This window comes from Scyliorhinus torazame, chromosome 4 (assembly GCF_047496885.1).
Source record: "Scyliorhinus torazame isolate Kashiwa2021f chromosome 4, sScyTor2.1, whole genome shotgun sequence".
Classification (NCBI taxonomy): domain Eukaryota; kingdom Metazoa; phylum Chordata; class Chondrichthyes; order Carcharhiniformes; family Scyliorhinidae; genus Scyliorhinus; species Scyliorhinus torazame.
Window position 1 is genome coordinate 106,960,321 of NC_092710.1, and position 15,111 is coordinate 106,975,431.

The window sequence follows — 15,111 nt, forward strand, 5'->3', positions numbered from 1 at the left end:
TCCCCCCTCCGCCATATCCCCCCTCCCCCATATCCCCCATATCCCCCCTCCCCCATGTCCCCCCTCCCCCATATCCCCCATATCACCAAGTGAATCCAGCCCTAACCTTAACCTCTGCAATGCACGCGCAACCGATAGCGTGCATTCATATACCTGCCTAACTGTTGCCTTTTACCCCTGCCACCACCCCCCCCCCCCCAGGAGAAGCGCGCACACAACAATAGGGAGCATGTGAGGACTGGAGGAGGGCCCGCTGATGAGAGGCCACTGACCGTACACGAGGAAAGGGCCCTGGAACTGGCTGGCGGACCTGAGGACCGGGAGGTTGCTGATGCAGAGGTCGGGGCCCCACGAGCAAGTGAGCCACCAACAGCCCGTCCCCATATCCCCCCTCCCCTATATCCCCCTCTCCCGTATCACCTGATCACTGCCTGATGTCTAACCATGCATGCTTCATTGTGTATCGCAGGACCAAACGTCCAGGCACCCATCCCCGCAGATGCAGACCGCCCGCAGGATGCCCCTCGGAGACCACGGGAGACGGAGAGACCCGCACCCTCCAGCATGCGACGCCCGCAGGATGCCCCTCGGAGACCACGGGAGACGGAGAGACCCGCACCCTCCAGCATGCGACGCCCGCAGGATGCCCCTCGGAGACCACGGGAGACGGAGAGACCCGAACCCTCCAGCATGCGACGCCTGCAGGATGCCCCTCGGAGACCACGGGAGACGGAGAGACCCGGACCCTCCAGCATGCGACGCCCGCAGGATGCCCCTCGGAGACCACGGGAGACGGAGAGACCCGCACCCTCCAGCATGCGACGCCCGCAGGATGCCCCTCGGAGACCACGGGAGACGGAGAGACCCGGACCCTCCAGCATGCGACGCCCGCAGGATGCCCCTCGGAGACCACGGGAGACGGAGAGACCCGGACCCTCCAGCATGCGACGCCCGCAGGATGCCCCTCGCACACCACGAGAGACGGAGAGACCTGGAGCAACAGGGAGACGACACCCCCGTCACGTGCGGGAGCGACCACCCAGCGATGAGGGGGGCAGCCACAGGCCCCCGTCACATCCGAGCCAGGACACCACTACCCAGGACACCACTACCCAGGACACCACTACCCAGGACACCACTACCCAGGACACCCCTACCCGGGACACCACTACCCGGGACACCACTACCCGGGACAGCACTACCCGGGACAGCACTACCCGGGACAGCACTACCCGGGACAGCACTACCCAGGACACCCCTACCCGGGAAGACGAAATACCGGACAGTGACTCAGAGTGGATGGGTGGAGACGAACCCCCACCCCAAAGTGCCATGGACTCAGAGTGGGACGAAGAGCACGACACAACGCCACTGCTGTCACCAACACCCTCCACCATCGCAGAAACACTCACCACGGTTGGGCACTTTAGTGATGAGGCGTCTGGTACACTCACTGGTGCGCACAACACAGCCGTTCCGGTACAGCAGGTGGAGGTAGGAGCAGCAGAGGGACCGGGCGGTCGGAGGGCAGCCCAGGCCAAGCGAACATCTGCCGCCCAGATGGATCCCGGGTTCCTGCAGTTACCACACCCACACATAGATCCGATGCAACCACCGACACGGAGACGAGCGAATAGGGTGACGGGTGGCTTGCGGCGGCTGCGGTCGCAGGCGGAGGAGTCCACCCGCGTCCAGGAGCTGGGAGTGGTCCCGGTCATGCGTGCCACCCAGGCTGACACTGCACGGGTGGCGTCCGCGGTGGAGGCAATGGGTGCAACGGTGTCAGACATGGGGAACGGTTTGCGAGGCCTGGGGCCTTCCGTGCAGGCGGCGTCTGTGGCCCAGGAAATGGCTGCCCTCTCACAGGAGGCCATGAGCCAGTGCCAGCGCCAGATGGCAGAGGCGCTCAACGCCATAGCCCAGTCTCAGCAGGCCATGGCCCAGTCTCAGCAGGCCATAGCCCAGTCTCTGCAGGCCATGGCCCAGTCTCTGCAGGCCATGGCCCAGTCTCAGCAGGCCATCGCTGAGGGCATCGGCGCCAGTGGCCATGTGCGAGCTGGCGTCGCACTGTCGCAGACAGGGTTCGACAACCCCCTGGGCTCCATGGCTGCAAACCTGCAGACCCCTGTTGATACCAGCACGGGCCTCCAGGACTGGCAGCGCCAGATGTCGGGGGCGCGTCGGATGGCCAGTCCGTTCGCATCCCCCACCCATGTAGAGGCCTGGGGGCCATCGGGCACCCCGAGAGAGGAGGAGGTGGTGTGGTCCGTCCCGGCTCCCTCTGTAGGGGAGGTCCCGGTACACCGCGACACCTCGGACTCCCCCCCTTCCGTCCCAGGTGCATCGGGTGGGCAACGGGCAGGACAGGCTGGCAGCTCGCCATCCCAGTCGCCCGGGCCGCAGCCTGGCCCATCTAGGCCAGGACGCCCCAGGAAACGGCCGCCAAAGGGATCCAGTGTCAGAGGGCAGGAATCACAGGAGTCCACCTCCAGTTCTGCTGTACCATCTGGGGAACCACGTAGACGTAGTCAAAGGGCCCGTAAGGCCAAACAATTAGACACTGAGTAAGTTGGCACGGGTGCAGGGCACAGATGAGTTTTAGGGGCTAGGGCACGTGCATGAACTCCTTTGGTTATTAAAGTCAATGTTACACCTACCGAAGCTGCCTTTGTGCTCTGTCCAAAGTGTGCGGGGGTGTCATGTACGTTGAGCGCAAGTGTGTGTGTGAGGGGTGGTCTTACCTCAGCCCCAGGTGAGTCTGCCCCCTTCCCCCTGGGCCGCCATCAACATCCCCCGGGCAGAGGACGGGACCGTGCGCTGCAGTGTCACAGCCGCATGCAGGGATGGTCCGGGTGGATGGTGGTACTGTGGCCATGGGTCAGACATAGTCCAACGATGTAGAGCCAGGAGCTCATCGGAGGCGGGTTGTCATCATTCTCCATGGCCTGCGATAGACACGCGTCCACCCGCAACTGTGTGAGCCCGGCCCGTTGTGCCGCAGGTGGAACGGCAATGGGGGGGGGTGGTGTGCATGCGGGTGGGGTGTGTGGGGTTGGGGAGGGGGTGAGGGTGCTGGGTGGGTGGATGGATGGGGCCTGTGGGTGGTCGGCTGTTGTCATGGTGTGCGGTCTGTGGCCATACTACCCGATTCCCACGCCCATCTAGTCAGTGAAGTGGGCGGCTATCAGTCTGTCCCGTGCCCGCTGGGCCAGCCGGTAACGGTGGACAGCCACCCGTCTGTGTCTACCCCGTCTGCCCTGACCATTGCCCCCATCCCCCTCATCTGGGGAGGACTGGGCCTCTTCCTGCTGCTCCTCCACTCCGCCCTCCTCTGCCTGCGGCACATCGCCCCTCTGCTGGGCTATGGTGTGCAGGACGCAGCACACCACAATGATGCGGCCGACCCTATCTGACCGATACTGGAGGGCGCCCCCAGTGAGGTCCAGGCACCTGAAACGCATCTTCAGCACGCCAAAGCATCTCTCTATCACTCCCCTTGTCGCTACATGGGCATCATTGTAGCGGTTCTCCGCCTCATTGCGTGGCCTCCGTATAGGTGTCATCAGCCACGATCGCAATGGGTAGCCCCTGTCGCCCAGCAACCAGCCCCTCAGCCGGGGATGGCGTCCCTCGTACATGCCGGGGATGGATGACCGCGACAACACGAATGAGTCGTGTACACTGCCTGGGTGACGGGCGCAGACGTGCAGGATCATCATGCGGTGGTCGCAGACCACCTGTACGTTCATCGAATAGGTCCCCTTCCTATTAGTGAACACGGCCCTGTTATCTGCAGGTGGCCGCACGGCGACGTGCATCCCATCGATCGCGCCCTGGACCATGGGGAACCCGGCAACGGCAGAGAAGCCCACGGCCCGGGCATCTTGGCTGACCCGGTCCACGGGGAAGCGGATGTAGCGGTGCGCCATGGCATAAAGGGCATCTGTCACTGCCCGGATGCACCGATGCATCGATGTCTGCGATATGCCGGACAGGTCCCCACTCGGTGCCTGGAATGACCCCGTTGCATAAAGGTTCAGGGCCACCGTAACCTTGATGGACACGGGGAGAGGGTGTCCCCCGCCAGTGCCACGCGGTGACAGGTGTGCCAGCAGGTGGCAGATGTGTGCCACGGTTTCCCGGCTCATCCGGAGTCTCCTCCTGCATTCCCGGTCCGTGAGGTCCTGGTATGACTGCCGGGGCCGATACACATGGGGCGCCCTCGGGTGCCTCCGTTGCCGTGGGGCCGCGACGTCCTCCTCCCCCTCCTCGTCCTGTCGGTCAGGTGTCCCTCCAGCCTGGGCGGCTGCCGCCTGCCCCTCTGCGGCAGCCTGCGCCGCCTCTCTGGCACGCTCCTCCTCCTCCTCCTCCTCCTCCTCCTCCTCCTCCTCATCCAGGGCAACATAGACATGAGCGGCTGCCACCACGGCGGCCAACATCGCTGGATGGTCTGAAAACATGACGGCCTGGTAGGGGGGAGGGGAACGACGACATGTCTTCATTGCCCATATCCCCTCCTCCCCCCAGCCAGGTGGCATGGACCGCATGGGTCCAACTGTTGGAGGCTGGCACCTGGCCAGGTGGACCAACTAATTAGCCCTCCCATCACCCACCCCGGCACGGCCCCCCCCCACCTCCACCCCGGCACGGCCCCCCTCCCCAACATCCACCCCGGCACGGACCCCCTCCCCAACCCCCAACCTCCACCCCAGCACGGACCCCCCCCCAACCTCCACCCCAGCACGGACCCCCCCCCAACCTCCACCCCGGCACGGATCCCCTCCCCAACCCCCAACCTCCACCCCGGCACGGACCCCCTCCCCAACCCCCAACCTCCACCCCAGCACGGACCCCCCCCCAACCTCCACCCCAGCACGGACCCCCCCAACCTCCACCCCGGCACGGACCCCCCCAACCTCCACCCCAGCACGGACCCCCCCCCCCAACCTCCACCCCAGCACGGACCCCCCCCAACCTCCACCCCGGCACGGACCCCCCCAACCTCCACCCCAGCACGGACCCCCCCCCCAACCTCCACCCCGGCACGGACCCCCTCCCCAACCCCCAACCTCCACCCTGGCACGGACCCCCTCCCCAACCCCCAACCTCCACCCCGGCACGGACCCCCTCCCCAACCCCCAACCTCCACCCCGGCACGGACCCCCTCCCCAACCCCCAACCTCCACCCCAGCACGGACCCCCCCCCCCAACCTCCACCCCAGCACGGACCCCCCCCCAACCTCCACCCCGGCACGGACCCCCTCCCCAACCCCCAACCTCCACCCCGGCACGGACCCCCTCCCCAACCTCCACCCCGGCACGGACCCCCTCCCCAACCTCCACCCCGGCACGGACCCCCTCCCCAACCCCCAACCTCCACCCCAGCACGGACCCCCCCCCAACCTCCACCCCGGCACGGACCCCCTCCACAACCCCCAACCTCCACCCCGGCACGGACCCCCTCCCGGCACTCCCACGGAGCCCAGCCTACTCTAACCAACCCCGCCCCCCTCGCCGCACACACACACACACAAGCCGAGACACACCTCTCCTCAGGCAATCAGTCTGCGGCCACGCCATTTCCTGCCCAGAGCCAACCCCCCAGGCCGTCACTCACCTCCTCGCTGGTCGGCGTGAGCCTGGAGCACCGGGTCACGCCGATGAAAAGGAGGTTTGATTCACGTCGACGTGAACGGTCATCACGTCGACGGGACTTCGGCCCATCCGGAAGGGAGAATATCGGCAGGCCGAAAATTGGCTGCCTTGCGCAGACCCGTGACATTCTCCGCGGCAGCGGCGCCATTAACGCCCCGCCGACTTTTCTCCCTTCGGAGACTTCGGCGGGGGCGGGGGCGGGATTCACGGCGGCCAACGGCCATTCTCCGACCCGGCGGGGGGTCGGAGAATGACGCCCCAGCTCCCAGACACCTCCCAGCGCTGCTCTTCAACATGCTGCTGTGAGGTGTGAAGGAGTAATGTGGGGCGATTTGACACTGAATCTTTGAAAAAGCTATTCCCTTCTGCTTGCCGGCCAAGAAAAGAAGCTTGTTGAGTTATGAATTGTGGCAGTGAAGCCATACTCTTTACCCCCACCCTCCCAGGCAGTTAATGTTGCATTAATCACCACAATGGGGGAACTATAACAGAGGCAGATGTGCGATGAAGACAGTTCCCAACCTTTAGGGATTGCAGGAGTGCCTAACAACATAATCAGTCAATGCTGCGGTTTGTGGGCCTACAAGGCTGATATGCTCAATAGTGATTTCCACTTCCATTCTTATGTTATACAACACATTGCACCAGACTCCGAGCTTTCTAAAATCAAAGCACGTTGGCTGTTGATGCTGTTGCAGAAGGTCAAGAAAGAAAAGTGTGCCTTTCCAAATGATTTTTCAAACTTGAGAGATTTTTCGCTAATGTTTTGCTTTTATGTAAACTATTAGGTAACTGCCTGGGCCAAACAGCATCAACTACGACTTGGAGCAGCTCTCGCCGATGTTATTGCTAATCAGGAGTTACTGGAGAACCTGTTAGGTTGGTTACATGGGGCAGAGACAATACTCACTCAGAGAGATCAAGAACCACTTCCACAGGAGATTGAAGAAGTCAAAACACTTATCGCTGAGCACCAGGTAATTGCCACTGAAATTTGTTATATAACCTTCTTTGGAGTTCCACGCTCTGGATTCTTATAAAACACAATGAGAGGTTTATTAAGGGTGTTACTTAATACAATCAAGATGCTGATCTGCCCAAAGCCCTCATAAACACTCTGCTGACGTCACATCATGTGATGCAGAACCAGCAAGAATGTATTCCCAGATACATAATAATATAGGAATCTGAGCTTGTTCATGTAATTATATTCAGGGGCCTACGCTAGACATTTAGAAAAGAGTATAACAATTGATATACATTTTACCCGGATGACACAACGCAGCATTCTTCTTCATTTATTATACTGGAAAGTTCACTGGAAAGTGAAACTAAGACATGCAGTTCAGGAATGTGAGAGCTTCGGAACTTAGACTGTGCTCAGTCGTGTGGTCGGCCCCCTGAATTGGAGGGGCAAAATCTGTCAAAGCGCCTCCTCGTGATTATTTTGCAGGCATGCTTGTTGGAACAGGTGTGTGTGGATGTTGAATAAGAGCAAGATTTGGCTTGGATATAGCACATTGACTCCCATTCCCTGTGACCAGGTCGAGTGGCAGCAATCACCATTTAGGCTCATGTGTGAAGACTAACCTCTTGGACGAGCTGTTGAAGTACAGCTGCTTCCAAAGTGTAACCTTATAAAGACAAAATACTCCCGATGCTGGAAAAAAAAATGCTTAAAGTACGCAGCAGGTAATGGCAGCAATTGGGGAAAGAAACAAAGTTAACATTTCAGGAAAAATAAAAATATTATGAGCTGGATTCTCCGATTTTGAGGCTATGTCCGGAGCATGTGTCTAGTCTTACGACCAAAGAGGGCGGCGCTGATGCCCCTGCATCGATGCTCCGCCCAGTGGGGGGCTAGCAGCCCCACCACATAAAGTACCAGCTTTACCTGCAGATACGGACAGATACTTGCTGGGTCCATGGCTGCGCAACATGGTGCCGGCCTGCCAGATAGTGCCTCCCTGTAATCCCCCTCGTTGCCCCCAGACCACCCCCCACAAGTCCCCCTGCTGAAGCCCCCCTGGCCAGCGGAACGGCCTCCCCTCCGACTGTGGTGGCGCTGGACACAGTCCGCCGCCACCACGCGAGGTCCCCGCAACTGTGAGCACACATGTTCCATGCCGTCAGGGGCGGAGCATTGGGGGAGGGCCTCAGATGACGTCCTGAGACCGTCCCAATGGTGTGCAGCGTACTCAGCGATGGCGCCGATGAACGGACATCACGCGACAATCGCCAGGCAGGAATGTTCCCCTCCAGTCGGGGAACACTTCAGCAGTCAAGGGCATTCAGCCTCTTATCTCCGGGTAAGCGTTCTGCAAGGCGGTCTTCAGGACCCGCGACAACGCAGAACGCGAAACAGAAACTTATAGCCAAGTTCCCCACACATGGGTACGGCCTCAACTGGGACCTTAGATTCATGTTGCATTACGTTTACCACCCACCATCTGGCCTGGGCTTGCGAAATCCTACCAACTGTCCTGGTTTGAGACAATTCATACCTCTTTAACCTGGGATTACCGCTCTCTCTGGATCTGTAAAGACTTAATTACCTGCAAATGCTTGCATTCAAAGCATTGTCTTGCATCTTTGACTTTGTCTATATATATGTTTCTGGAATCGACCTCTTCATTCACCTGAGGAAGGAGCAGTGCTCCGAAAGCTAGTTATTTGAAACAAACCTGTTGTACTTTAACCTGGTGTTGTAAGACTTCTTACTGTGCTTACCCCAGTCCAACGCTGGCATCTCCACATCATTAATAAATACAATGCTTTTAACCATAGACTTTTGTGGAAGAAATGACCAGAAAACAGCCAGATGTGGATAAAGTAACAAAAACATACAAGAGGAAAGCTACGGAACCAACCCAGATTACGTCCCAAATTCCTGTCATAGAGAAAGGAAGGTCAAGTAAGTGTTGATTAAGTTTCTTTTTAAAAAAAAAAATATGTTTATTCAAATTTTCCAACAAAATTTTTAACAAACCCCCCCCCCCCAATAACAAAAAGAAACACAAATAGGTGTCACGAAGGTCAAAAATTATACAAAACTTATACATTGGGTTTCCCCCATGTACAGTAACCCCCCCATATGACCTTCAAAGGTACCCATAGGGAAGCCCCCCCCCTACCCACCCGAATTCCCCCCCGAAAGAGACCCCCCCCCCTTGGGTTGCTGCTGCTGCTGACCTCCTCCTAACGCTCCGCGACATAGTCTAGGAACAGTTGCCACTGCCTGAATAACTCCTGCACAGACCCTCGTAAGGTAAACTTTATCCTCTCCAGCTTAATGAACCCTGCCATGTCATTTATCCAGGCTTCCACACTGGGGGGGCTTTGCGTCCTTCCATAATAGCAAGATCCTCCGCCAGGTAACCAGGGACGCAAAGGCCAGGATACCGGCCTCTTTCGCCTCCTGCCCTCCCGGCTCATCCGTTACCCCGAATAGTGCCAGCCCCCAACTTGGCTTGACCTGGACTTTCACCACCTTGGACATAGTCCTCGCGAAACCCCTCCAAAACCCATCCAGTGCCGGGCACGACCAGAACATGTGGACGTGATTCGCCAGGCTTCCCGAGCACCTCCCACGTCTGTCCTCCCCCCCCCCCCCCCCCCCCCCCCCCCCCCAAAGAACCTACTCAACCTCGCCCCTGTCATATGCGCTCTGTGAGTAACCTTGAATTGTATTAGGCTGAGCCTGGCGCAAGAGGAGGAAGAGTTAACCCTACTCAGGGCATCAGCCCACAGACCCTCATCTATCTCCTCCCCAAGCTCCTCCTCCCACTTGCCCTTTAACTCCTCTACAGAGGCCTCCTCCTCTTCTTTCAGCTCCTGGTAGATCGCCGATACCCTGCCTTCTCCAACCCATACACCTGAAATCACCCTGTCCTGAGTCCCCTGTGCCGGGAGCAGCGGGAATTCCCTCACCTGCCATCTCACAAACGCCCTCACTTACATATACCTGAAAGCATTCCCCGGGGGTAACCCAAACTTCTCCTCCAGCGCCCCTAGGCTCGCAAACGTCCCATCTATAAACAGGTCCCCCATTCTTCTAATCCCTGCCCGATGCCAGCTCCGAAACCCCCCATCCATCCTTCCCGGGACGAACCGATGGTTCTCCCGAATCGGGGACCAAACCGAGGGTCCCACCTCGCCCCTGTGTCGTCTCCACTGCCCCCAGATCTTCAATGTCGCCGCCACCACCGGACTCGTGGTGTACCTTGTCGGCGAAAACGGCAGCGGTGCCGTCGCCAGCGCCCTCAGGCTTGTGCCCACACAGGACGCCATCGCCAACCTCTTCCACGCCGCCCCTTCTCCCTCCATTACCCACTTACGGATCATCGCCACATTGGCAGCCCAATAATAGCCGCACAAATTCGGCAGAGCCAGCCCTCCCCTGTCCCTACTGCGCTCCAGAAACACCCTCTTTACCCTTGGGGTCTTATTTGCCCTCACGAAGCCCATGATACTCCTACCTACCCGTTTGAAAAAGGCCTTGGGAATCATAATGGGAAGGCACTGGAACACCTCGGAAGAGAAACCTCGGGAGGACCATCATTTTAACCGACTGCACCCTGCCTGCTAGCGAGAGTGGCAGCACATCCCATCTTTTGAAATCCTCCTCAATCTGCTCCACCAACCGTGTCAAATTGAGCTTGTGCAGGGCCCCCCAACTCCCAGCCACCTGGATCCCTAAGTACCGAAAGCTCCTTTCCGCCCTCTTCAACGGTAGGTCGTCTATCCCCTTTCCCTGGTCCCCTGGATGCACCCCAAAAGCTCACTTTTCCCTACATTGAGTCCCCGAGAAGTCCCCAAACTCCCTTAGGATCCGCATGACCTCCACCATCCCCTCCACTGGATCTGCCACATACAACAACAGGTCGTCCGCATACAGCGACACCCGGTGTTCCTCTCTCCCTCGGACCAGTCCCCTCCATTTCCTGGACTCCCTTAGTGCCATGGCCAGTGGCTCAATTGCCAATGCAAACAACAAGGGGGACACCCCTGCCTCGTCCCTCGGTGCAGCCGAAAGTACTCCGACCTCCGCCGATTTGTAGCCACACTCGCCACCGGGGCTCTATATAGCAGCCTGACCCAGCTGATGAACCCCTCCCCGAACCCAAACCTCCGCAGCACTTCCCAAAGATACTCCCACTCCACCCATCGAAGGCCTTCTCCGCGTCCATAGCTGCCTCTACCTCCGCTTCTCCCTCCACCGAGGGCGTCATAATCACATTGAGGAGCCTCCGCACATTGGTGTTTAGCTGCCTGCCCTTTACAAATCCCGTCTGGTCCTCATGAATCACCCCCGGGACACAGTCCTCAATTCTCGTAGCCAGCACTTTTGCCAGCAACTTAGCATCCACATTGAGGAGCGAAATCAGTCTATACGATCCACATTGCAGTGGGTCCTTGTCCCGCTTCAGGATCAGAGAGATCAGCGCCCCGGACATTGTCGGGGGCAAAGTCTCCCCCTCCCTTGCCTTATTGAAAGTCCTCACTAGCAATGGGCCTAGCAGGTCCACGTATTTCCTGTAAAACCCGACCGGGAACCCACCTGGCCCCAGGGCCTTCCCCGCCTGCATGCTCCCCAACCCTTTAACCAGCTCCTTCACCCCAATTGGCGCCCCCAAACCAGCCACCTCCTCCTCCTTCACCCTCGGGAACCTCTGCTGATCCAAAAACCGTCGCATCCTCTCTTCCCCCACTGGGGGCTCAGATCTGTACAGATCCCCATAGAAGTCCCTAAATACCTTGTTTATTCTCACCGCACTCCGCACCGTATTCCCTCGCTATCCTTAACTCCACCTATCTCCCTCGCTGCCTCCCTCTTACAAAGCTGGTGTGCCAGCATCCGACTCGCCTTCTCCCCATACTCATACGTCGCCCCCTGCGCTTTCCTCCACTGTGCCTCTGCTTTCCCTGTGGTCAACAGGTCGAACTCCGTCTGGAGGTTCCGCCGCTCCCTGAGTAGTCCCTCCTCGGGGGCCTCTGCATACCTCCTGTCCACCCTTAAGATCTCCCCCACCAACCTCTCCCTCTCCCTGCCCTCTCTCTTCTCCCTGTGGGCCCTGATGGAGATTAACTCTCCCCTGACCACCACCTTCAGCACCTCCAAGACTACCCCCACCTGCACCTCCCCGTTGTCATTGGCCTCCAAATATCTTTCAATGCACCCTCACACCCGCCCGCACACCTCCTCATCCACAAATAATCCCACATCCAGACGCCACAACGGGCGCTGGTCCCTCTCCTCTCCTAACTCCAGCTCCACCCAATGCGGGGCGTGGTCTGAGATGGCTATGGCCGAATACTCCGTTCCCTCCACTTTCAGGATTAGCGCCCTACTCAAAATTTAAAAATCGATCTGGGAGTAGGCTCTATGGATGTGGGAAAAGAATGAAAATTCCCTGGCCAGGGGCCTGACAAACCTCCATGGATCCACTCCCCCCATCTGGTCCATAAACCCCCTAAGCACCTTGGCCACAGCCGGCCTCTTACCTGTCTTGGAACTAGACCGGTCCAGTGCTGGGTCCAGCATCGTGTTGAAATCCCCCCCCATTATCAAGCTTCCTACCTCCAGGTCCGGAATCCAACCCAGCATGCGTTTCATAAATCCGGCATCATCCCAGTTCGGGGCATATACGTTTACCAGTACCACCCGCACCCCCTTCCAACCTATCGCTCACCATCACATACCGACCTCCATTATCCACTACAATATTCATTGCCTCAAACGACACACGCTTCCCCACCAGTATTGCCACCCCTCTGTTCTTCGCATCCAGCCCTGAATGGAAGACCTGCCCTACCCACCCCTTTCTCAGCCTAACCTGATCTGCCACCTTCAAATGTGTCTCCTGGAGCATAACCACGTCTGCCTTCAGTCCCTTTAAGTGCGCGAACACCCGGGCCCTCTTGACCGGCCCATTCAGGCCCCTCACATTCCAAGTTATCAGCCGGATTGGGGGGCTGCTCTCCCCCCCCCCCCGCCCGCCCGCCCCCCCCCCCCCCTCCCCCCCCCCCCTTCCTGCCGACTAGCCTTCCCCTTTTCTAGGCCAGCCACGTGCCCGCGCCTCCCACACCCTCCAGGGCGGAGGACCCCCGCCCCGATCACCTCTCCCACATCCAGCTCCCCTTTGGCCAATGCAGCAGCAACCCTATACCCCCCCCCCCCCCCCCCGCTAGATCCACATCTAGCCCTTTTGCTCCCCCATAACACTCCAGTAAGTCAGCTGACCCCGGCCTCTCCCGCCATTCCATCGACCCTCCCCAGTGTGAGAATCCCCCCTCCCTGGCAGTCAGTTTGCGATCCTCTCCAGCACCGCCCATCCCCCGTCCTTCCCTAACGTGGGAAAAAGCCCGCGCTTTCCTGAGCCGGCCCCGCCCCCTCTGGCGCAGCTCCTTTTGCGGCCTTACCCCAATTCTCCATCCCCGGACCTCCACTCCCCTTCTTCCTTCATGGGGGTCTGCCCCTCCAACACCGCCGCCCACACTCTCCCACAGTCTCCCCATCAAATCCCTTCACCCATCCCCATCCAGCACCCAACCAAGGAAACATTCCCTAAAAGTCATAAACACCATATACACAGTAAACATCCCCCCACAACAAACCCTCAAATTGAGTCCAACTTTTCAGTTTGTATGAAGTTCCATGCCTCATCAGGCGTTTTGAAATAGTGGTGCCGATCCTGGAATGTGACCCACAATCGCGCTGGCTGCAGCATCCCGAACTTCTCCCCCTTCCGATGGAGCAGCGCCTTAGCCCGATTGAAACCAGCTCTCTTCTTAGCCACCTCTGCACTCCAGTCCTGGTAGATTCGGATCTCCGTGTTCTCCCACCTGCTGCTCCGCTCTTTCTTGGCCCATCTCAGGACACACTCTCTGTCCATAAAGCGGTAAAACCTCACCACTACCGCCTCGTTGGCCTTGTGTCTCCTTGCTAGGACCCGGTGAGCCCCATCTAGCTCCAGGGGCCTCGGGAAGGCTTCCGTGCCCATCAGCGAATTGAGCATCATGCTCACATATGCCCTGGCATCGGGCCCTTCCACCACTCCTTCAGGGAGACCCAGAATCCGAAGATTCTTCCTCCTCGATCTATTCTCCAGGTCCTCAAATCTTTCCGCCCGCCTCTTGTGCAGCGCCTCGTGCGCCTCCACCTTCACCACCAGGCCCAAGATCTCGTCCTCGTTCTCCGAGGCTTTTTGCCGCACCTCCCGGATCGCCGCCCCTTGGGCCTTCTGGGTCTCCACTAGCTTCTCGATCGCCGCCTTCATTGGCGCCAGCATTTCGGATTTCAGCTCTTCAAAGCAGCGTTTAAGAAACCCCTGCTGCTCCTGCGACCACTGCGCCCACGCTGCTTGGTCTCCACCCGCCGCCATCTTCTTTTTTTCTCCCTCTCACTTTTCGCTGCTCCAAGATCACTTTTTTCACCGCTCCACTCCTGGTCCAATCCATATAATGTCGGGGGGACCTTGCTGTCACCTTCCCACACTGGAAGCCGTCGAACAAGTGCCGTTGGAGCCCCTTTAAAGAGCCCAAAAGTCCGTTCCCGGCGGGAGCTGCCGAACGTGCGACCTACCTAGGCATAGCCGCAACCGGATGTTCGTTGATCAAGTTTCTATCTAAATAATCTTACATTGTAGCATTACTTGTGTTCACATATTTCCATTTTGGGCTTGAAAGTAACGTGGACCTTGGAACAATGGGCCAGAAGTTTCCTGTCAGAGTATAACTGAAGTTAATGATTGTCTTTATATAAATTGCATAGCAACTCCAAACCAGACGCAGAGACTAAAGTCAAGTTGATGTCCCAGTTCTGCCACTCTGCCTTTAGCTTTGTGAAAGCAGCATCTCCCTGTTTGGCTCATCATTGGAATGTATTGAATGGTCTGCTGTTGCTGTTTGTGGGCATTAAATATAGACTTAACTTCTCACAGAAAGTCGAATTCTTGTCATTTCAAGTCTGAATCCTCTTTTAATGATGTGATAAGTGTTCATTACCACCACTCAACCTCTCTGGCACTGATAATTATTAAGTGTGGAATCACATACCTTCAGATTGTATTTGTTAGAATCATATGAAAATGAATGAAATGAAAATCGCTTCTTGTCACAAGTAGGCTTCAAATGAAGTTACTGTGAAAAGCCTCTCGTCGCCACATTCCGGCGCCTGTTCGGGGAGGCTGGTACGGGAATTGAATCGTGCTGCTGGCCTGCCTTGGTCTGCTTTAGAAGCCAGCTCTTTAGCCCTGTGCTAAACCAGTCCCCTGTATATTCAATACAGTGCAGAAGGAGGCCATTTAGCCCATCGAGTCCCTTTGAAAAGATACCCTACCTAGAGTCAGGGTCCCAACCTATCCCCATAGCCCAGTAACCCAAGTTAACCTTTTGGACACTAAGGGCAATTGGTCATGGCCAATCCACCTAACCTGGACATCTTTGGATTGTGGG

The 15,111-nt window shown here is 58.1% G+C and overlaps 1 protein-coding gene across 20 annotated transcripts in view; it reads left to right on the top strand.

Annotated features, from left to right (window-relative positions):
• The window catches only part of dst (dystonin), a 779,292-nt gene that overhangs the window by 739,782 nt on the left and 24,399 nt on the right, over window positions 1–15,111 (top strand). For all 20 annotated transcript variants that reach the window (XM_072498412.1, XM_072498427.1, XM_072498428.1 and 17 more), the window contains 2 exons: window positions 6,444–6,632; window positions 8,443–8,569. In XM_072498412.1, coding sequence (XP_072354513.1) covers window positions 6,444–6,632; window positions 8,443–8,569 — 316 coding nt within the window. The remainder of the gene's footprint in view (window positions 1–6,443; window positions 6,633–8,442; window positions 8,570–15,111) is intronic.